This window comes from Protopterus annectens, chromosome 10.part0 (genome assembly GCF_019279795.1).
Source record: "Protopterus annectens isolate FY-2018-M chromosome 10.part0, PAN1.0, whole genome shotgun sequence".
Taxonomy (NCBI): Eukaryota; Metazoa; Chordata; order Ceratodontiformes; family Protopteridae; genus Protopterus; species Protopterus annectens.
This window is the reverse complement of record NC_056744.1, coordinates 370,872,536-370,895,526: the sequence shown is the minus strand read 5'-3', so window position 1 is coordinate 370,895,526 and position 22,991 is coordinate 370,872,536. Positions and strand designations below refer to the sequence as shown.

General features: G+C 35.6%; 1 protein-coding gene across 1 annotated transcript in view; it reads right to left on the bottom strand.

Moving 5' to 3' along the window:
• Positions 1-22,991, bottom strand: part of LOC122813137 (vitrin-like) — a 210,111-nt gene that overhangs the window by 4,917 nt on the left and 182,203 nt on the right. The window contains exon 5 of the mRNA XM_044085284.1: positions 8,316-8,493. Coding sequence (XP_043941219.1) covers positions 8,316-8,493 — 178 coding nt within the window. The remainder of the gene's footprint in view (positions 1-8,315; positions 8,494-22,991) is intronic.

Sequence of the window (22,991 nt, the reverse complement as noted above, 5' to 3'; positions counted from 1 at the left end):
GATCTAGTATATTTTCTCCTCTTGTGGGAACGGTGACTAGTTGTTCCATGGCATTTGAATTTATGAACTCCAGGAACCTTTGGGCTAGAAAGTTGGGGCTTGAGTAATGTTCCCAGTCTATATTCGGGTAGTTGAAGTCACCCAATATAATGGTGTTTGGAGATACATTTATACCCTCCAGTGTCTTTAGGAAGGCTGCACCTCCCTCAACCTCCCTGTACCCCTAACTGGAGGTATGTGTCCCATAGCTTTTCTATTTAATATAGACTACCTCTAAGATCATTGTTACCTCAGCATAGGTCAATAATTAAGTTACCACAACGTCAGACTTATTTGTTGTTAACAGACTTGCTCTTCTGAGGATCATAATTATGGTCGTCAAAATATCCAGAGACCTCTATCTACAAAATTTACCCCTGTGGTGTGCCACTTGTCACTTTCCTTAGTCTTGATATTGTCATTCACAAATAGTAAATAACTAAATAAAATCTGTTCATTCTGAACGCAGCAGTGACATATCTTAATCTCAGTCCTATCCCTGGAATAGCATTCTTTTTTCTGTACTGCTTACACCCTTAAAATCATGTGTTATAAAGACCTCATATAGGAACCTTCTAGATGTGTTTGCTCATTTTATTAACATGGCAGAAAATGAAGAAAGTGGAAGGAGCACATGGCAAACAGCATGCAGTTAGACTTGAGTGTAGCTACGACTAGTGTGTCTATAGACAGACAGATAGCTACAGGTATAAATATATAGATATAGATATTACATCCCCCACTTTAGCTTTAATCTTATATGTTCACAATATAAATTAAGATTAATTTATATTACACTATTTCAGACATGTCACATGGGATACATCATTTCTTTTTTTTTCAATAATAAATCTTTATTCTTTTCCAATTGTTAATACAATACTACAACATGTATACATTATATACATGAATGCTTCCAACAGTTGCATAAGATCATTATACATTGAGATAAAATTCTGAAAAGAGTATTAAAAGATCTAGTATCAATATACAGGCTTATCAATACTAACCTCCATATTAAGTATGTACTTCCAGGGGAGAAGTGGATTAGAACGTTAAGCTAACACAATGTTAAAGATTTGCTCCCATATTTTTGTATTATTTATATTTTTCTTATGATCTTTAATTAGTAATTTATGTGCTAAAATATGTTTTATCGCTACACTTTTAAAGTTTTCCCATGAAGTCTGAGATGGATTCAGCCAATTTGTAGCTATATAAAGCTTCATTAACAAGAAAATATTTATGAGTATGATCATTTGGGATCTGTCCAAGTTATTCGGAGGAATATGAAGAATCATAAACTCCCAAGAAAGTGTGGACTGTTGATAACCCATTTTTTGTAATTGAATTTTTAAAGAATTCCAAAGTTTGAATATACATTTACAGCTCCAGAACATATGTAAAAGGTCAGCCGTTTGATCGATACAATATGGACATTTAGGTGAATTTTTAGAGTTGAATTTATGCAGACTGAGACGAGTGTAATAAGCGTTGTTAAATATCATCAGCTGAGTAAATAATAACTTTTGAAGAGATACTGATTTTAAGGTTAAGTTAATTGCTTTCAATATTTTATTATCATCAATCGGTAATATTTTATCCTTCCAATAATTTGATAAGAGTATTTGGTTTTTATATTTCACGTCTTTTACCAAATTATATGAGGCCGTTATATATTTAGAGCCCTGCATAAGAGTTTGCCATAAGTTTGAACAAATGGTTAAATCTTCTTCTTTAATTTTGAAATTACTAAAATAACTTATGGAAAGATCCTTTAATTGTCTCATTATAATTAAATAAGAGTTAGGAAGGCTCATCTCTCTTAACATGTCATGTATTGAGATACCAAGATAAGGATATAAATCAAGTATAGTTAGATCAACTATTAGTGGAAATTTTTTAAGATGTATCAATTGATTACCGATTTTCAAATTCGGATTCTTGTGAAATGGTTGGAAAGTCATCATATATTGTAAGAGATTTAGTGATTTAAACAGGTTTTGTATTGATATTATATATAATCTAATATGTTCCATCAAAGCGTACAATTTAAAGGTATCTTTATTTAAAAAAGGTAATGCCTTAGAATTAATACCCAATCTAACAGCATGTTTATAATTCAGAACCAACCACTTGGGTGACCATTTAGTACTGGACATGTCAAAGTTAACCACTCTTAGAATTCTATTAGCATTTATTATTAAATAATATACTTCAAAATTCGGTAAGTCTAAAGCACCCTTATTTTTCGAAGTCATCAATTTGTCATAAGATATTCTAGTTTTTCTAGGTTCCCATACAAATCTAATTCCATATGAATTTGTTTAAAGAATTTCTAGAAATTGAGACTTGAGTAGCTCCAAAAATATATAATATTCTGGAGAGTACATTCATTTTAATAATTGAAACCTTTGCCATTATTGGTAATTTCAGATTATTCCATCTTTTTAAGTCAGACAATATGTGATCCCAAATTAGCTTAACATTGTTCACATAGAAGTCTCTATTATCTGTTGAAAAAACAATACCCAAATATTTTATTTTTTCTTCGGATTTTAACTGACCTACCAATGGTAAAAGCGAAAAAGGTTTAGGCGTCTTTAAAGGAAATAAATTGTTTTTTTTATTTATTTTGTGATTAGATATTTCTGCAAAATCTTCCACTGCTTTTAGTATTGTCTTGGTATCTGAAACAGGCGTCGTACAGTAAATATTAAGATCATCAGCAAAAGCAGTCATGGATATTTTAGTACCATATATTATTGGGGCATTATGATATGTATTTTGCTTAATATGTAGAAATAGTGGTTCTAAATATAAATTGAATAATATAGGAGATAGCGGACATCCTTGACAGGTACCATTCTTAATTTGTATTCTTTTTGAGAAATTTTTATTAATGTATAGAGTTGTATAGGGATTATTATATAATTTTTTTAATGTTAAAATAAAGTCTTGGGGTATATTGAAATATGGTAAAATATCAAACAAAAATTTTAAATTAACTCTATCGAAAGCTTTTTGTGCATAAATTATGAGTGCGTAAACATTAAGATTTCTATGACTGGCATAAGAAATTAGTTTATGAAGTGATAACATATTATCAGCAGTTTGTCTGCCATTTATAAAACCAGCTTGTTCATTAGATATTATTAGGTTTATTACCTTCTTGGGATGCATCATTTCAACCCCCACCAACATTTATATTTACACACATACACAAGATTCCAAAGACAAGCAATGTTCAGATCTGCTCTTTACTACAACAGAATGGCATTAAATATACTGATCCCAAGGATATTGCCAATATCCTGGCAGATTGATTCAGTGCCAACTTCACCCCATTTACATACCAATACCATTTTAAATCATTTGAAATTTAAGTGTATATTAAGTGTAAATTTAAGTGTATATTTTGTTTCCATCATCATACATATATTTTTTATTTTTTTTTTTCTGGTTCTCTTTTTTCCACTTTATTCAAAATAATGGTAATAACAATACTAACTAATTATACAATTATATAGGTTTTTAGGGTTCTTGTACACAGACCTGAAGAAGTCTAGAAGGACGAAAGCGATCTTTGTTAACAATAGGTTATGAAAATAGAAATTGATTTTTACATGCAAAATGTATATGTATATATTTATATATAATTTTTGATCGCAAAATGAACTAAGGTTGATATATTTCCAACCATGTAGTATATTGCCTTGTATAAAATCACAGACTTAATAATCTACTTAATAATTTGGTTAAATAAGATGTACCATTAAAGTACATTAGGGCTATATATTATTATGACAGCTACTAGGTAGGGCAGGACCAGCTCGAATGTCACACTGATGGGGGGAGGGATGTGAATTTAACATGTGTACCAATAACACTTTGTTTTACAGCACAATAAACCATTCCCATGCCTGATAAAAAGTATATATATATTTAGAAAGCTTGTGAGGAAATTATTACTCTATTTTTGTTTTACTTGGATCGCTTGTCTGTGTACGTAATAAAGGATTTTCAACTGGAAACAGACTGCCTGCCTTGCTTGGATTACTTTAGAATACTTAGTAATGCTGTAGAATTATATATTTTCTATTATTACTTTTTGACTTGACGAGTTTATATTCGCTACTTCTACTACTATTGTCTGACCCGATTAATATACAGTGATTAACTAGAAATATATGGACTGAAAATCTTCCACCCAGAGAAGTTTCTTACACTGTTTTAAATAAAAATGTTACTAATAAACTTAATGACCAACAAAAGTTTCTGTTGAATAAGCCCATTACCCTAATAGAAGTTAAAAAATGTTAAAACTCCAGGGTTAGATAATTTAAGTATGGAATTATATATTCTGCTTCAATTAAATATTTTAGAATTACTGAGTGATGTTTTCAGGATAAATCAGAATAACAAAATAATTCCTCCCTCATGGAAATTTTCTGTAATCTCACTTATAATTAAACAAGAAAAAGCTAATAAGTCAGTTTCCTCATATAGACCTACTTCATTATTAAATGTAAGCTATAAAATATTTACTTCCATCTTCAACACAAGATTAAGAGTTATAGTAGCTAAATTAATTAATAAAGATGAAACAGGATTTATAGTAAATAGATTAACATATGATAATATACAAAGGGTAGTAACTATCTTAGATTTGGCAAAAGGAATAAACAAGAAATTGGCCCTGATTAGCTTAGCTATTGAAAGAGCTTCTGATTCTGTAGATTGGAAATACTTGTTTAAATTTTTAGAAGTGCTTTTATTTACAACAAATTTACTGGAATATTAAAAAAAAACTTGTACATAAACTCCAAAGCATATGTTAACATTGGATCTTACATTTCTCAAGGATTCATTTTAAAGAAAGGCATAAAACAAGGGTGTCCCTTATCCCCTGTACTATTTGCATTAGTTGTTGAAACCTTAGCTAATAGTATTAGAAGCAATGAAAACATTTGATGGATTCTCAATTAACAAGGATTGTCAATCTAAAATACAGCCTTTTGCAGAAAATATTTACTAACTATAGGAAATGTAAATTATTCAATTGAAGAAATAGATGAAGAAATTGAAAAGTTTCAAGAAGTATTGCTGATAAAATGTAATAATAATAAAACTGAAACTTTAGTGTTAAATCAATTATTAGATGGTAAGTTTAAAGATAAATATACATATAACTGGGAAGGAAAGAACTAAAATATTTAGGAATAAAAATCTATCAAGGTGTGATTAAGATTATTACTAACAGTTTTGAAAAATAATTGACGAAGTGTTACTTCTTATTAAAAATTAAATGAATGTTTTTACTTTCAAAGATACGTTAGTACTTATTAAAATTATTACATTACCCAAGATTTTATACATTTTGCATTCAATAGCTTTAATACATGACAAAAAAGTTTAATAAAATGACTTCATCAGTTTGTTGGAGATGTAGTAAAGATGTAAAAGCTGAATGGGCACACATGTTTATGGATTGTGAAAAATTAAATGTATATTGGGAAGAGATAAGTGTGTTTTTAAGGGGTTATGGTTGATAATTGTTCTTTAACTAGATCAATAATACTAATGAATGTTACATAAAACGTTTTTCTAAGGTTGGGTGTAAGTTTGGGGTTAGAAGGTATTAGTAAGGCAGGCAGGGGGCAAAGTGTTGTCATCAGAGCCATCAGAGTTGTCATTTTGTTTGCAATGACCTTTGTTGTAAATCTTTGCATTGCATGTTTTCATTGCAGCATTGTTAGTCTGCAGTGATCAGCTTTGCAACCATTTTGCATTAACATGCAACCTGTCTACTTCATGACCATGAAAATCATTGCACCTACAAACCAGGTCCTATATGATTTGACTTCATGAACACATGAATTGTGCACTGCTTAAGTGAGTGGATGTTCGGTTTACAAATCTGTGAATGTTTGCCTTCATTGAATTAAAAACTGCCAGCCCTGCTCCACCATGTCCTAAAATTGCACTTAAAACACTGTCTATATGTTGAATAAGTCCCAAACATTCTAAAGCCATTCTTCTCAGAATATTAAGTTGCTGTAGTATGACAATATGAAATAAAAGATTGTTGATTTTATTTTTGTAAACACAGCACAGCTTATTTTAGTCAACTGATGTTATCCTATGGACTGGATAAATCACCAACATAGCTTTAGAGTCACTTTTTGTGCCTTGCAAAACTAAATCTGTAAATAGATTTTCATTCAAAATATTACTTGAGAAGTGTAACGGGGGGGGGGGTGAGATAGCAACAAATGTTATAGCTGCTAGAGCAGAAGGAGATAAGAGCAGCTCTGAGTGTATACAATTAAGTGTCTTTTGACGTTAATGTTGATCTGCTATTACATCACAGAACTAATGGTACATCAAATACTTATTTAAAGGAACAAAACCTTCATCAGCAGATAAATAAGACAAATTGGCATGATAGATTCATATCTCAGTGTGTCCCTCACCCCTGGAATAAACTTCCAGTATATATCAAGCAGAATAGCACCCTTGCCACATTCAAAGGTAAACCTAGATAAATGAATGGGCAGCCTTAGATTCTCTACTGGTCTATCTTGTCTTGCCCTCTTTGAGGTTAGAGGTAAATTTAGAAAAGGCATTTTTGACTAGGCTAGAAATGGTCTGCAGATTGATTGCCTAGTACTTACCCATGAACCTAAGGTGCACCAGTTTTCACTGCTAAAAAGTAAAGTAGTCCATCATGAATACAAATGTCCCACCACAGAGAGAGGAAGAATAAGGATGTAGATATTAGAGGAGTTTACTTCCATGGTTTTCAGCTTCCGTCTACATACATATTCAGAATGATGGCATGAAAGCACACAGTATTAAAATTGAGAAAACTAGGCTTCCATCTAATGTGTGTGTGTGTGTGTGTGTGTGTGTGTGTGTGTGTGTGTGTGTGTGCGTGAGTGTGTGTGTGTGTGCATGTGCATGTGTGTGCATGCGTGTGTGAGTGTGTGTGTCTGTGTGCATTTGTATTATATATATTAGAGACAGACAAAGCATCTGGTTACTATTCCCTATTACAGTGATTATTATATCACCAGCCATGTACTTGTGCTTGTATGATATTATTACAAACAGGTAAAATAGCCTGGCTACCAAATCTCCATTATCCAACTGTTGAACCACTATCACCTCTCTACCTATGCATGTTTGGCATTATGGACTGACTTGTTATACTGAATAATTGTACTGCCATCCATGTATCCATAACTAATAGGTTCATAGATTTATGGTTCATAGATTAGTACTAAGCTAACTGCCCTTGCGAGCCATTTTAAGCCTAGCCAATTATGCCTTGTGAGACTCAAACCCTGCACCTTGTGTTTATAAGGCAAACACCTTAACCATTAAGCCACCCTCCCATCCCTGATGGGACAGTGCAAATAAAACAGACAGGCCATGTATCCATAACCGATGGGACAGTGTGAATAAAACAGACAGGCCATGTATCCATAACCAATGGGACAGTGTGAATAAAACAGACAGGCCATGTATCCATAACCAATGGGACAGTGTGAATAAAACAGACAGGCCATGTATCCATAACCAATGGGACAGTGTGAATAAAACAGACAGGCCGCTAACACTGTCTCTGCATCCTGGCTGCAGTGTTGCCGTGCTTATAATTTAATGATAAGTTAGGCAGGCAAAATTGTGCATTTAGTTCAGCAGCTACATAATAATTACAATTGCTATGCCGTTGTTTTGCCCCAACCTCTTTGACTGAGGATAGAGGTAAAATATCACCATCAGCATTCCTGCCACTCCCTGCTATTTCAGCAATATCCATGGCTATGTCACTGTGATAAAATAGATAAACAAAACCATGTGGTCCATTCGTATACATACTTATAGTGATACTATAGGCAGGCAGAAATGTGCTGCTACACAAATGGAATACTGAAGACAAATTATATAAAAAAAAAAAAAAAAAAAAAAAAAAAAAAGGCTCATCATAATCATATGAAGTAAAGATCTATCTAGCAGGATGCATTGCTTTATGACAGGGTTTGAAATCCTCACAATCTTGTCTGAAGCCTGAAGCCTTCAATGCTGAAATTCAAATACAGCAGCTACACCGATTCCATATATGGTGACAGTTTGCTTGACAAATAAACCCAACTCTGGTCACAAAAGTGCATTCCTTCTTTCCTGCAGTCATATCCCTGTTCCTTGGTTTGAAAGAATTTGTTTTACTTTTGCATTACAAAAATGACTAGGAAATGTTAAAAAAGAACCTGAAGCTACTGGAGTAAGCACGAATGATCCAGCCCAGCTTCCATAACTGTTTGTAGTCACACCATTTTTTGTAGATCCCATATAGCTGCTTTGACCTGGTTTCTTCTCCACAATTACTTTCCCACCAGAAATGGGTATTTTCCCATCATGAACAGCAGCACGACAGACTGATGAATCCTAGGGAAACATTACATTAATGAAGAGTGTAAAAATGCCAAATGTATTACAATTTCTTCTTTTCACTTTAGACACTTCTGCAAATTTCTTCATACATCCTTAGTTATTTCTTTGTTTATTTTTTGTTAGGAAACTAATCCAAATAGTCAATACTGTTCAACACCAAGGACAAAAATAAAAAAAAAAAAATTGTATAAATTCTTACAGCTAGCACGGCAAAACATACAAGGGACCTTCTGTAATATAAATACATTTCATCTTAGCTATATTTCTCAGGATCTTTGAGAAGAGAGTGCACTTTTCTGGGGAAAGCAGATAGACTTTTCAGTTAACAGAAGTATGTTACATTATATGAATTACTGTAAATAATTTTAGGAGTAGCTGTAAGAAATATCAATGGATGGTGGCGATGAAAGATAAAACACAAACAATCTAGAAGACAAGTTTTAGTGGTCTGTGATCTTCCTGCATAGGGGGAAGAAATTAATATTTTTAGGTGGGAGCATGAAGGATTGTAATGGGAAACTGACCTAAAACAGGAAGAACAAGGTTAAAGAAATGGTGAAGAGATAGTATGATCATAATGAAACAATTATTTATGGAGAGGCCTTAGCATTAATAGGTCAGAAGTCCAGTAATGAGCATGCAGGAGAGTAATTAAAAGTGTAGAGGAATGAACAAATTAATGCTTGCAGTTTAGCAAAACAGGATAGATAATAACAGCTAAATTAATACTGGCACTACCTGCACTTATCTTTTTAAGTATAATGTCGCATCCAGTATGAACCAGAGCAGCCTATTTCTTGATTTAATGTTACAGAAAACACTGAAATTCACCTCTTTTTTTAAGTGAGTAAAGTAATCGTGGACTGAACTGCATTGAATTAGATATCTGTCAGACTTTGCTAGGTAAGATATCCCAGTTCTTTGATCCAGCTTCTGAAAATATATGGACATTGTGGTCACTTGCTTTAGATTTTCTGATTGGCCTTTGCAGGATTACAGCTCCATTGGTAGGCTACCACAATGAGCACAGCATAGCGGTTTAGTTCAAGGAGATGTTCCAGCTGTTTTAATCTGTATAGTAATGGACACTAAAGGTGTATTCTTTCCTGCATGTGTGACCAGCTAGCCCCTCAAAGTTTTGCTGTGACATTCCCCCTCTGGTGCCGGTAACACGAACCAGTATGTCTGTAAAAAAGCCCTTTCAAAACAATCGGACTTTTAGCCGAAACACTGGCTATCTGGGGAATGGCATACTCTACTTCCAGCATTAACATACTGTTACTGAGGCTTTTCTCACTGTAAGTGTAAACTGTCCTGAGTATTTCAAGCTGCATTATACCAAGTTGTTAATTTTGATATAATTTACCAAATTTTATTACTAATATTTAAAGATATTTTTTCTCAAATAATATTTTATTGATTTATGTACATAAACAATATAAAAAAAGAGAAAAACTGGCAGTGAACTGTACAGTAATCCAGACTTCAAAAAACAAAACAGCAAATAACACAGAACATTAATAAGCATAATACAACTTATTTATATACACTATATATAAAATGCCACCAAAATAAATGGATGAATGAGTTATATCAAGGGACTTAGTCTATTTAAACAAATGATATAAAAAAGGGAAGGTGTCCATAAGTTAGTAACAGAAACTACATGGACTGAAAAACTGAATAACACATGAATTACTTATTTAGATGTTTAAAAAATAAATAAATAAATAAAAATCAATAAATAAAAAATTAGTCTAGTCTTCAAGAATGTGGTGAAATAAAGATCTCCAAAGATTCTGATAATAGGCTCGCTTGTTGATCCTTCTTATAATAAGTTTTTGAGAGGAAATATATCTGATTGCCATGTTCCTAAACATATTTAAAGATATTTTATGAAACAGGCTATAATACTCATATAACTGTACTGACTCGTGGGGGGGTGTCACATCATTAAAGTTTTGTTTACTTGTTTAATTAGTTAAATTAATTATGTTACAATGTTCAGCAAACAGAACCACATTGTTAAAAATTCAAGAAAACATTAAATCAGTCATACACAGAAATACCAGTTTGCTTGTCTATTGTTTTCTGCATTTTGAGTGGTTAGATGCTTTAAAGTTTAAATTCACAATTCTGGATCTAGTGATATTGTAAGCATGAATGTCTGGGATTAAACTGGAAAAGTCTGACTTTTAAAAAAATGACATTTTCTAAACTTTAAATAGTGCCACAGTTTGGATAAGACAAGCAGCACACGATCCTTCATTATTCACGTTATAAATACGGTTTACCTTTATAACAGCGAAACACAGTGGTGTGATTGCTCATATGAGCGAATCGTAACCATGAAAATGAAAACAGCGACAGTTTTAAATGTTCGAAAATCAGCAAATCAAAAAGCAGCACCCCTCACCCCCCACTTTAATATTCTAACTCCGAGATCGCACTACAGTGGGGAAAGGGACCATTTCCTGATCCCTACTATAGTGCAGTCTGGCCCAAAATGCCGAATGTGCAATGAGCGAATGTCAATGTGCATTCACTCATTGCACATTTGATCCTTTTTCTGTTCAGCGTTTGCAGACTTTGCAAACTGCCTTTCAGACAATTGCTGTTCGCCCTTGTGCAATACGCACACATGAAGTTAAACCTATAAATACTAGTTTTCCTTCCAGTCTTAAATAAGTTTCAGTTTATAAATGAATTGCAAATTATTCAGCCTCTGTATCTACCATTCATCACATATAAGTTGCATCAGATTACTATAGTGACCTTATGACAGCTGTACTCATATTCACAGAGTTTACTAGTCAAGTAGGGAATGAAAGGAGATTCTTAGGCCTTTCATTTGTATTATACACACAAACTACATGCACACCTACAGACGACACATCTACTTTATGCTTTTGGAATGAGGAAGAAAACTGGAGTACCTGGAGAAAACGCAAAAAGAGTACTAGGGAGAGCATGTAGACTCTGGATGGAAAGAAGTGAACCAGAGAACATCTTAATGTGCAGTGACAATGCTACTCACTGCTCCATTTTGCCATACTCAGCCTCTGTACAAGCTGTATAAATCATTGACTCATTACAGTTACAAATTCAGAGCAACTTGCTATACATTCCCAGTTCAGCTTCAGACCAAGCCAAACAGACCGTTGAACTTTGCAACGTGATTCCCCATACAACTTATCTACACCGATTTTAAAATTTACAAGGATTTTACGATCTCACAAGTAGCTTATTCTAATCTGTCACATCCTCTCTGAGAACCAGCATTATTTAATACATTACTTTTTAAAATGATCCCTCAACAACATTTTCTCTTCTTAATGCTTAGCACTCCCATAAAAATGGATCCTGTGTGGCCTTATATACTTGTATGAGACCCCTCTACCTATGCCTTTATTCAGCAGTAACACATTCTATTTTATATACCTATGTCAGTGTTTCCAGATCTGTTAATCTGGCAAAACTGTTTTGTATTTCTTCCAGTCTAAATTTAAGGGATTTGACGTATGGGAACTCCAAGCAGTTTCTATATCCCTTTTTGGGCTGATTAACTTAAATACAGTTTTCATCATAGTAGCATTTCTAGATTTTATAAATTTTCTTATGTACCCAGTAGTTATATTGTATCCCTTTACTATATGATCTGTGTCGCTTGTCTACTCAGGATAAAATAGACAAGTCTTTGTGGGTTCTGTTCAAGCACATTTATTACGTACAAACACATCAATAACTTTAACTTAGATAAACCTATAAACAAACTAGCTATTACACTCATACATCTCTGGCTGCACTCACAAAATGGCACTGAAGCTAGCATGTGCTGGCTATTTATATGCAAGTACTGACCTTGAAATGCTTCTTAAAGGTATAACATACACCCACCCTCTTTGAGAAATAAGTCATGCAATGTTGACGACATTAATTAACATGCAATTAATACAAATAATTCTTTGTCATGCAGTTATACAGAACTAAATACATATAAAGAATTATGTCCAGGTTGCTGTGTATTTCACACTAGGTCTGGAGATACAACCAAATCATGTGACATAGAAATTGGAATCTGGTCTAGCAACTGGGACTGTCTCTGCTGAATGTAGAACTTTAGTGACTTCAGGAACATCATCAGGAATGGAAGTAGAAGTTAAGACATGTTCTCCAACAGGAACATTATTTGGATTACTCTGAGATCTAGAGTCTGTATCACAGGAACAATGCTGCAATATCAGTTCTGGTACAGAAAGAATATATCTGCGATTTCTCTTGTACTCCACACCCTCAGGTTCTACAAAGTAGGATCTCAGCTCGATACATATACCTGTTACTTGACCAATCCAGTCGAAACCTTTCGCCATCTGTATCCTCACTGTCTCTCCTTCTTTCAGTGGATGAAGAAATCTGCTTGATTTATCATAACTGGACTTCTGGAAAGAACACTTTCTGAATAACTGGGCTCTAATTATCCTGTTGTTCTTAGCATTTGGCCTCAACAAACTGGAACTAATAGGTAGTGTTGCTCTGGTTTGCCTAGACAGAAGTCCCTGAGCAGGCAAGCCAAGTATATCGTCATGGCATATGTTTCTGAGATTAAGTAAATTCAAAAAGACATTGGTATTATCACGGTCTGACCTCTCAAGTAATTGCTTTGCACTCTGTACTACACTTTCAGCTAGTCTATTTGACTGTGACTATAATACTAGTAACATGTACAAAGCCCCATTCTTTTGCAAATTTCTGAAACAATTGACTAGTAAATTGAGTACCATTGTCAGAAATAACTGTGTGGACTACCATGGACTGAGAAATGACATTTCAGCTTGGTGATAGCAGTGGACGTTAGGTTAGGTAATAAATCAATTTCCTCAAACCAGTTCAAATAAGAGTCTACCAACACTAAGTAATGCTGATTATTCCACTCGAATATATCAGTGGCTACTGTTGACCAAGGTAGTTCAGGAACCTGACTTAGCTGAAGTGGTTCTTTTTGCAAATGCAGTTTAGTACTATTGCATACCGAACAAGAAGAAAGTACTTTTAAAATGTCTTTTACTAGAGAAGGCCAAAATACTAGTTCTCTCGCCCTTCTTTTGGTAGATTCGGAACCTGGGTGACCACGATGCAAAGTCTGGATATATTCATGTTGTAAGGAAGTAGGAACAACAATTTTAGGACCTTTGAAAATAATGCCATCTTTCATCAACATTTCATCTCTGTAAGGAAAATAAGTTTGCATTTCAGGTGGTACACTAGATTGCTTTGCCAGCCATCCAACATTAATGTAGTGGTTGAGCTTTTGCAAAATTGTATCAGTCTTTGCATGATCTCTCAGCTCATCAAGCCTTATGGTAGAAAAATTATGCACTTCCATGACGTCAAAGTGAAAATTCTCCGCAGGAAGCTGTTCCATTGTATTTCTGGGCGATCTGGATAAGGTATCAGTCAGATTAAGAAGTTTGCTTTTTGTATAGAAATTTTGAAGTTGTACTTTTGTAATTTGAGATCATTCTTTGTAATCTCGCAGGAGCTGAATGCAAATGCTTCTTTAGAATAGTAACTAGAGGTTGGTGATCAGTTTCAATCTGAATAGCTCGACCAAAGATATAATCATGAAACTATGAACATGCAAATACTATTGCCAACAGTTCTTTCTCAGTTTGAGACTATTGCATTTCAGTTTGGGTAAGAGTTCTAGATGCATAGACTACTGGTCTGCCTTCTTGAAGAATAACTGCACCAAGACCAAAATTTGAAGCATCACAGGAAAGAGTTACTGGTTTATTGACATCATAGTATCTTAATGTAGGTGGGGTGGCAATTTTCTGCTTAAGGTCTTCAAATGTCTTCTGGTGCTGTTCCAACCAAGACCATGTAACATTTTTGCACATCAGCTCTCTCAAAGCTGCTGTCAACTTACTGAAGTATGGTATAAACTTGTCTGAGTAATTGACCATACCAAGAAAATGTTGTAGAGCCTGAACATTATCTGGTGCTGGCATCTCAAGAATGGCTGCTTGCTTGGACAGTTCTGGTCACAAGCCAGTGCTAGTAAATAAATGACCTACATATGTAACTTCTGGTAGTCTGAATTTGCACTTCAGAGGATTGAGCTTTAAGTTCACTTTATGTGCTCTGTCTAGAACTTTCTTAAGGTTTCTGTCATGCTCTGCTTCACCATTGCCTCCAACCAATAAATCATCTGCTATTATGGCACAAGGATAACCTGAACAAATTTGCTCCATTGCACACTGGATTACTTCACTTGCAGACTTTATTCTAAATGGCATCCTGAGGAATCTATATCTGCCAAATGAGGTACTGAAAGTAGTCAGTAATGAGGATTTGAGATCGAGCATCATTTGCCAAAATGAACTTTTTGCATCTAAGACAGAAAAAATAGTGGCATTTGGCATCAGGGCTGCAACTTCCTCGACTATACACATTGGATGATGCAGTCTCTTTAATGTTTTGTAAAAATATCTTGGATCAATACATATTCTGATTTTGCCTGAGCCTTTTTTGTGGGCTGCTACCATGGACGACACCCATTCACTTAGTTCTGTAATTGGACAGATTACAACTTACTGCACCATTTTATCCAACTGAGCTTTAACTTTCTCCTGCATAGCTATCAGAACTTTACTTGTTGGTCTGACTACTGGACTGACCTCTGGGTCTAACTTCATGGAATACACAACTGGAAGTTTGCCCAACTTGTCATCAAAAACATCAGCATATTCTGAGAAAATAGATTCAGTAAAATTGGAACTAGGATATGTGCTTATATGATGAACTTCTTTGGTAAAAAAAAGCAGATTCATTCTCAAACTGTCTTTGAGACCCAGTAATGACTGCACAGGTCTTCGGACTACATAGAATAACAAGCTGTAACAGTTCCTAGCCAAATAACATGAAAGCACTACGGAGCCTTCGGTTTGAATTTCTTCACCTCCATAAGCAACAAATTTCACACAACTAGCCACATTGAGTTGTTCACCAGTTCTCACCTTAGCAAATGTGGCTGTTGACATAACATTACACTTTGAGCCAGTGTCCACTTTAAGCTTGGTGGATTTACCATTGATCTGGACAGTACAAAACACTTCATTCTTTGCCAACAAATTTACTGCATCAACCTTTTTACTAATTACTGATACACCATCTATTTTGAACGTAGAATTGCAGCTCTATCTATGTGATCAAATTGCTTTTTCGAGGGACCCTTCTTTATAACTGTATGAGTTCTACTTGATTTGCAAAACTTTTGAAAGTGGTTCCATTTTTTACACTTGTGGCATTGCTGACAAAATGCTAAGCATTTTTATCTTTTAGACTCATGATTGGCACCACAATTGCGACAGTTAACAATAAAGCTGGTTCTGGGTTTTGCTGGCTCACCCTTGTACTGCACTGAGCATGTCTTTTTCTTAGAACTTGCTGGAAAACTACAGGGACTCCCAGGAAAACCCACAAGGGTTGCAGCTGCTATGTGCTTAGGCCTGCTTCAGCTAGTCACATGCATGCTGTCTGCATTTGCTCTGGAGCCTTCTGCAACCATGCTTTTATCACTTGTAACTTCATGGATTTGACAAATCTCAATAGCTTTGCTCAGGATTAAATCACTGTCACGAGGCAAAATCTTTGTCACTCCAGCATTATTAATACCACACACAAGCCTGTCCTTTATCAACTCATCTTTTAAGTCACCAAACTGACACATTTTAGTTTTGTTTCTCAGGTCAGTTATATAAGCTGCAAAAGTTTCCCCTGGTTTTGATCTCTTGTGTAAAACAAATGCCTCTCTAATGTAATATTTGTTATGGGGTTACACATTTCCCTGAACTTGCACTTCAAGCACTCGGAGTCTTCCCTTGATTCAGCCTGTACAACAACATGACGATTTTCACCTTCTTCCTCATATACTGCTGGTGCATACACAAATGAACGCTCACTTTCAATGGCTACTGACCAAACTAGGTTTAGCAAAATGAATGCCCTGGTACATGTATCTTTGTCAGAATAAGCTGCTTGTATAAAAATATCATACTCTTGCTCAAATATTCTCCAATTCTCTGCAATATTCTGATCAGACACCAATGGTGAGGGTTTTTGAAATCTATCTGCCACATTAACAAATACCAATGAAGGCTTTTGCAAGTATGCATGAACATACAGACATATACATATACCAGAAATTTATGCCATTATTTGTAACTATGGCCAATAGCACAACAAGCCTCTGAATAACTGAACTTTGTGAAATAAACAGTACACAGCACATTGAAACGTCCCCAAAATGGTTGTACTTTGCTAAATAACACTTTACAGTGCAAGAAACACTCTGTAATGGCAGTACTTTGCGAATAGACACACCCAGCACAAGAAACGTTTCAAAATGGCTGTATTTTGATTGTACTTTATGAAACAGTTGCACTTTGTCACACAAATAAACTTTCTGGAATAAATGCACAGTAATATGCACACACTGTAAGCACTTTTACACACTTTGAGATACTTCAAATAACTCTAGTCATGCCCTGAATACAATGCCAAAACACAGTACTTTGCCAAAAAACATGCAGTTGCCTTGCTTTATTTATACTTAATGTGCCCTTTTTTGCCCTTTATTATATTTGTTTTCCTTGTTTAATCTTTTTTCATGCCCATTATACCTTTCTTGTGCTCATTTTACACTAAACTTGTCCATTTTGCTTTAAAAATGCTCATTTTGCAATTCCAAGGTAAGTCCAAACCCATTATCCACTTTTATGATAATTGTTTTATCAGATATCTCAATTTTAAACATTTCATTTAATTAATAAACCTTTTGTGCCTCTCACTTATTTAATAATGTGGTTTGTGCCCTTGTAATGCTCCATTTTATCTTTTTTTATAAAATAAATTGTTCGTGCAAGTTTTCATTATCTTTAGTTCTTTTCTGGCCCTTTTTCGTGCTCGTTTCTCTTAGATTACTTTCACTGTTAACTCTGCACCTCATAGCTCTGAAAAGCAGTCTCTGGAATCCCAGTTCTGACACCATGTTGCTCGTCTAGTCAGGATAAAATAGATGAGTCTTTGTGGATTCTGTTCAAGCAGCTTTATTATGTACAAACACATCAGGACTGAGGCTTGATAACTTTAACTTAAACTTATAAACAAACTAGCTATTACACTCATACATGCTCACTTTCTGGCTGCACTCACAAAATGGCACTGAAGCTAGCATGTGCTGGCTATTTACATGCACATGACAATCTTGAAATACTTCTTAAAGGTACAACATATACACACTATTCTACAGTCTGTATGACTGTCTCAGTCCTCCTAGATTCCCAAACTTATGAACACAGTGACACCAGTTCAAATTTCTTGCTTCCTACCATATCTGTGGGACCAAAAAACATATACTTTGTATGATTCAAATGTATTATTTTCTTTTATTATATAGTTACTGCATATAGTTATCCAATTGCAGGTCATCTGCAGACAAGTAATAAAATATATCTGGTAAAATGCTGATATGAGTAATATGCAGAGGAAACAGATATAGACCCAAAATGGATCCATGTGATACACCATTACTGTATCCTATGTTGTCAACTAAACACAAATTGTATTTTAGTTGCCTTTTTCAATTAATGGTCTGGAAATCACCACCTTGATTACTTTGTTAATCAGTATTTTGTGATCCACCCTATCGTAGGCAGATGAAAAGTCAATAAAAGCAACATTCATCTCTTATGTTCATTTCAATTACCCTGATTACAATGTTATACAATTTATTTATTTTATTTTATTTTACATTTGTTTACCGGGGAGGTCCAACTGCACAGAGCTGTCTGTTTTCAGTGGAAGCCTAAGGAGAAAAGCTCCAGAACAATTGCTAATATACTATACATGAGATATTTACATGGGCATTGTGGTTTAGACATAAAGTTATAAAATACAGCATATAATAGCATATGATTGCAAAAGATATTTACATAAGCATAGTGGTTTAGACATACAATTAAAAGTACAGCAGGTAGTAACATGTGATTGTTGTTCATACAGTATGTTTAGTACAGATAATGTTGAAGATGTAGTGAAGATAAGACAAGAAAGGAAAAACTAAAAAAATACCAGTCAGATAATTTAGAAGATGTAATGAAGATAAGAGAAGAAAGGAAAAACTAAAACTACTAGCCAGTTTGTCAAAGGAGAATAATATAGACCAGTTCATATGAGGTTCATTGACATTGTAAGGGAAAGCTTTTCAACTTAGTCTAGGGGAGAGTTAGTGGGTATAGAGGGGGCACAAGATCTGATTGTTTGTAATGAATGGCATATCTTTGGTGTCTGCATGTTGATGGACGTCTTTTCATGCAATTTGTTAAATATCAAGGACTTTATCTGATTTACAGTAAACTGATTGGCCATCTTGGAAGACTTGTCTTGGTTTGTCAACACAAATGCCATTTTCAGGAAAGCACAACGATGCCTACACTTTCTGTGAAGGTTGAGAAGAGCAAATCTACCAGCCCCTGTTCTCATGACCTTCTACAGGGACACAATTGTGAGCATCCTGACAAACAGTTTTACAGCTTGGTAACGCAACTGCTCCACCACAGACTACAAGTCCCTCCAAAGAGTGATGAAAGCAACAGAAAAGATTACCAGGACCACTCTACCATCTATTCAGGACTTGCACCAGTCTCATTGTCTCAGCAGAGCCAGGAAAATAGTAATGGACTGCACTCACCCTACATATGGACTGTTCCTACAACTAAATCTGTGAAGCATTATCGTAGCATACATTGCAAAACAGCCTGATTTAACAGAAGCTTCTATCCCCTGGCCATCAGGCTACTGAACTTCAACTTATATCTCACTTGACATCAGGGACAGTAGATAATATGATGAGTGAGCAACATATTTGCGTGCAATAACCTTAAAAGGTCTTAAATACACTGTGAAATTAATCTAACAGAGTATAATCGTATTTCTGTGCAATATCTGCTGATGTTAAAACAGCATCCTGTGCAATAAGTACCAGCTGTGAAATTTTTGTGCAATAAATACCATGTTTCCTTAGATTAGTGCTCAACAGAATGCTGTGCAATAAGACGTAGCTGTAGAATTCTGTGCAATAAATACCATGTCTCTTTAGCTTAGTCAATGTCTGATATGTAAAACAGTAAATATGTAGTAGGAATGTCTAAATGTAGTAATGTGAATTGTTGTATGTTAGATATTTGCACATAGAGCCTGGAGTAACGTAACTTTGTTCAGTTGCACTTGTTGTAAGTCTGAATGACAAAGTTTACTTTGACTTTGAATATAGCCACTGATTTTACCCCTGTGCCACTTTCCTTTCATCTGGAATCTCAGCTGACTCATAACTGGCCTTACAAGCATATCCCAAAGGTTTATGTAAAACATCTTTCAAAGTTGCCAACTCCAAGGCACAGAATGATAACACTCTGGCTACAACCAAGATGATTCTATTTCATGTAATGATTCAGATGCATGTTGGAACTTAATAGGAAGATTGTGGGAGAGTGGGGGGTGGTTTCCTGATGGACAGCTGGGAAAGTAGAGGCTTGCACAATAATACTGGCCAGTGCCAGGAGTATGTGGTCTTGCTGTTGCAAGCCAGTGATGGCAAACATAAGGGTGCATTTGTGTGGGAACAAGCATGCATCCATGGGAGGGCAGAGGAGGTTCCTCTGGTGGTGTCAGACCACACATTCACCTCCAGACCATGGTCTGACTACCAGTAGTTGAAGTTAGAGCCACAATAATGCCCAAATAGCTGCGACTCATCATGAAGCCAGCTGCTGATTGGAGATGAAAGGACTGTGGAATTCTGTCTAGGGACACTGTCTGCTTACCAAAGGGCTCTACTATGGTGGGATAAAAGCCAGGCTTGTTGGATAGAATAAGAGCCCCCCTTCCCTGCAGCAAATATGCAGACAATGGAGCAGTGGTAAAGATACAGGCAACCCTCATGTTACAAAAATGATGGCCACCCCAAAATGGTTCTTATACCCATGTGCTTTGGAGACTCCATCTCAAGAGAACAAATGGACTTAAGACCACTATGTGAAGGTTTGATGGCCAGCAGGCATGGACAAAAAGAGAACATTGAAAAAAATACCATCTTTCCCCAAGTTTTAAAACTATTATCTCAGTGAGACCAGAAGCCTTGGCATAATTGCATTTGTTTATTTTTTGTTGACTGGGTAAGTCCCACTTGGCCAGTGTCCTCTTTTCTGAGGAGACACAAGGTGGTATTATACTGACTAGGGGAAATTTGGCCAGAGCATTGAGCAACTTCCCATACTTTGTTCAATAAGTGTTGTAGGATCTTTACACCCAGATGAGCTACCACCATCTCAGACTGATGGGACCTCAGTTTGACTTTTCATCTGAATGATGTCCAGGATAATGCAGACTGCGTAGAATAATTTTATTGTCTTTTTTCAGTTACCATCAACTTGACCTTCTGTTTCATCTGATCTAATTTTTGTAAACTGGCACTGTTAAAACATAAAGAATTTGAGACCAAGACAATAATGTCAACAGTCTCCATGAATTTCTCATCACTGCCTGTTAAATAGTCACACATAGTCCTTAAATGATCTGCAGTGGGAGTGACAGATGATTTTAAGGAGGAGGTGGGATTACATTAAGGATCAGCACTGAGCTATTTCTTATTTGCTGTGGTGATGGACAGGTTGACAGACGAGATCAGACAGGCATCCCCGTGGACTATGATGTTTGCAGATGACACTGTGATATGTAGTGAGAGTAGGGAACAGGTTGAGGTGACCCTGGAGAGGTGGAGATATGCTCTAGAGAGGAGAGGAATGAAGGTCAGCAGGATTAAGACAGAATATATGTGTGTGAATGAGAGGGAGGATAGAGGAATGGTGAGGATGCAGGGAGTAGAGTTGGCGAAGGTGGATAACTTTAAATACTTGAGATCAACAATTCAGAGTAATTGTAATTGTGGAAGAGAGGTGAAGAAGAGAGTACAGGCAGAGTGGAGTGGGTGGAGAAGAGTGTCAGGAGTGATTTGTGACAGTAAGTACCAGTACCAGTAAGAGTGAAAGGGAAGGTCTACAAGATGGTAGTGGGACCAGCTATGTTATATGGGTTGGAGACGGTGGCATTGACAAAAAGGCAGGAGTCCAAGCTGGATGTGGCAGAGTTAAAGATGTTAAGATTTGCACTGGGTGTGACAAGGATGGACAGGATTAGGAATAAGTATATTAGAGGGTCAGCCCAGGTTGGACGGTTTGGAGACAAAGCCAGAGAGGCGAGATTGCATTGGTTTGGACATGTGCTGAGGAGGGATGATGGGTATATTGGGAAAAGGATGCTAAGGATGGAGCTGCCATGTAAGAGGAAAAGAGGAAGGCCTAAGATAAGGCTTATGGATGTGGTGAGAGAGGGCATGCAGGTGGCTGGTGTGACAGAGCAAGATGCAGAGGACAGGAAGAAATGGAAACAGATGACCCACTGTGGTGACCCCTAATGGGAACAGCTGAAAGAAAAAGAAGTCCTTAAATATTTGACTTTTCTAGTCTAATGACCTTTTTATTGCCTCTTAGGTTACTTACCAAATGTTCCTTGTAATTTGTTTGCCTTCTTTTCACACTTAGTGATTATATTATCTAGTTTAATAATTTTAGCAGTTACAGTTTTATTTTTCTGCAGATTTCCTTCACTTATTCACATTTTTCTGTACTTCATTAAACTTCTAGTCTCAGGTTTATTTTTCCAACAGTCTTTGAGTTCATCTTTTCTGTACTGGTTTGCCTTCTGGATGTTTTAAATCTTAGATCAAAGATCTTAAAATATTCCATTTCCTATCTGTAGTCTTATCTTTATACATTTCATTTCAGGATACATTATATATATATATATATATATATATATATATATATATATATATATATATATATATATATATATATATATATATATATATCGTAAAAGCCTTCGATACAATACCCCACTTGGGCATTATAGATAAGCTCACCAGCTTAAATATAAACCCCTATGTCACTAGATGGGTTGCAAACTGGCTCAAGGACAGAACCCACATGGTTAGAATTGCTGGAGCCATGTCAGACTCCAAACCAGTTACAAGTGGCATCCCACAAGGCTCAGTCCTGGGACCTCTCTTGTTAGGTATATATTTCTCAGAGGTACAGGCCAACACGGAAGGACTGTGGCTGACCAAGTTTGCAGATGACTGCAAACTAGGCACCATAATCGACTCTCCAGCTGACACAAGCATCCTACAAAAGGGCCTCATAGAAACAGACAACTGGTGCCAGAGCCATGGCCTCAAGCTAAACGCCAAAAAGTGTATAGTCATCCCCTTTGGCAAAAACAAAGTGCCCACAAATTACCACATAGGTGGTAATCCATTAAGTACGGAAGAAGTAATTAGGGACCTGGGGACCCAAGTTGATAGCAATCTCTCA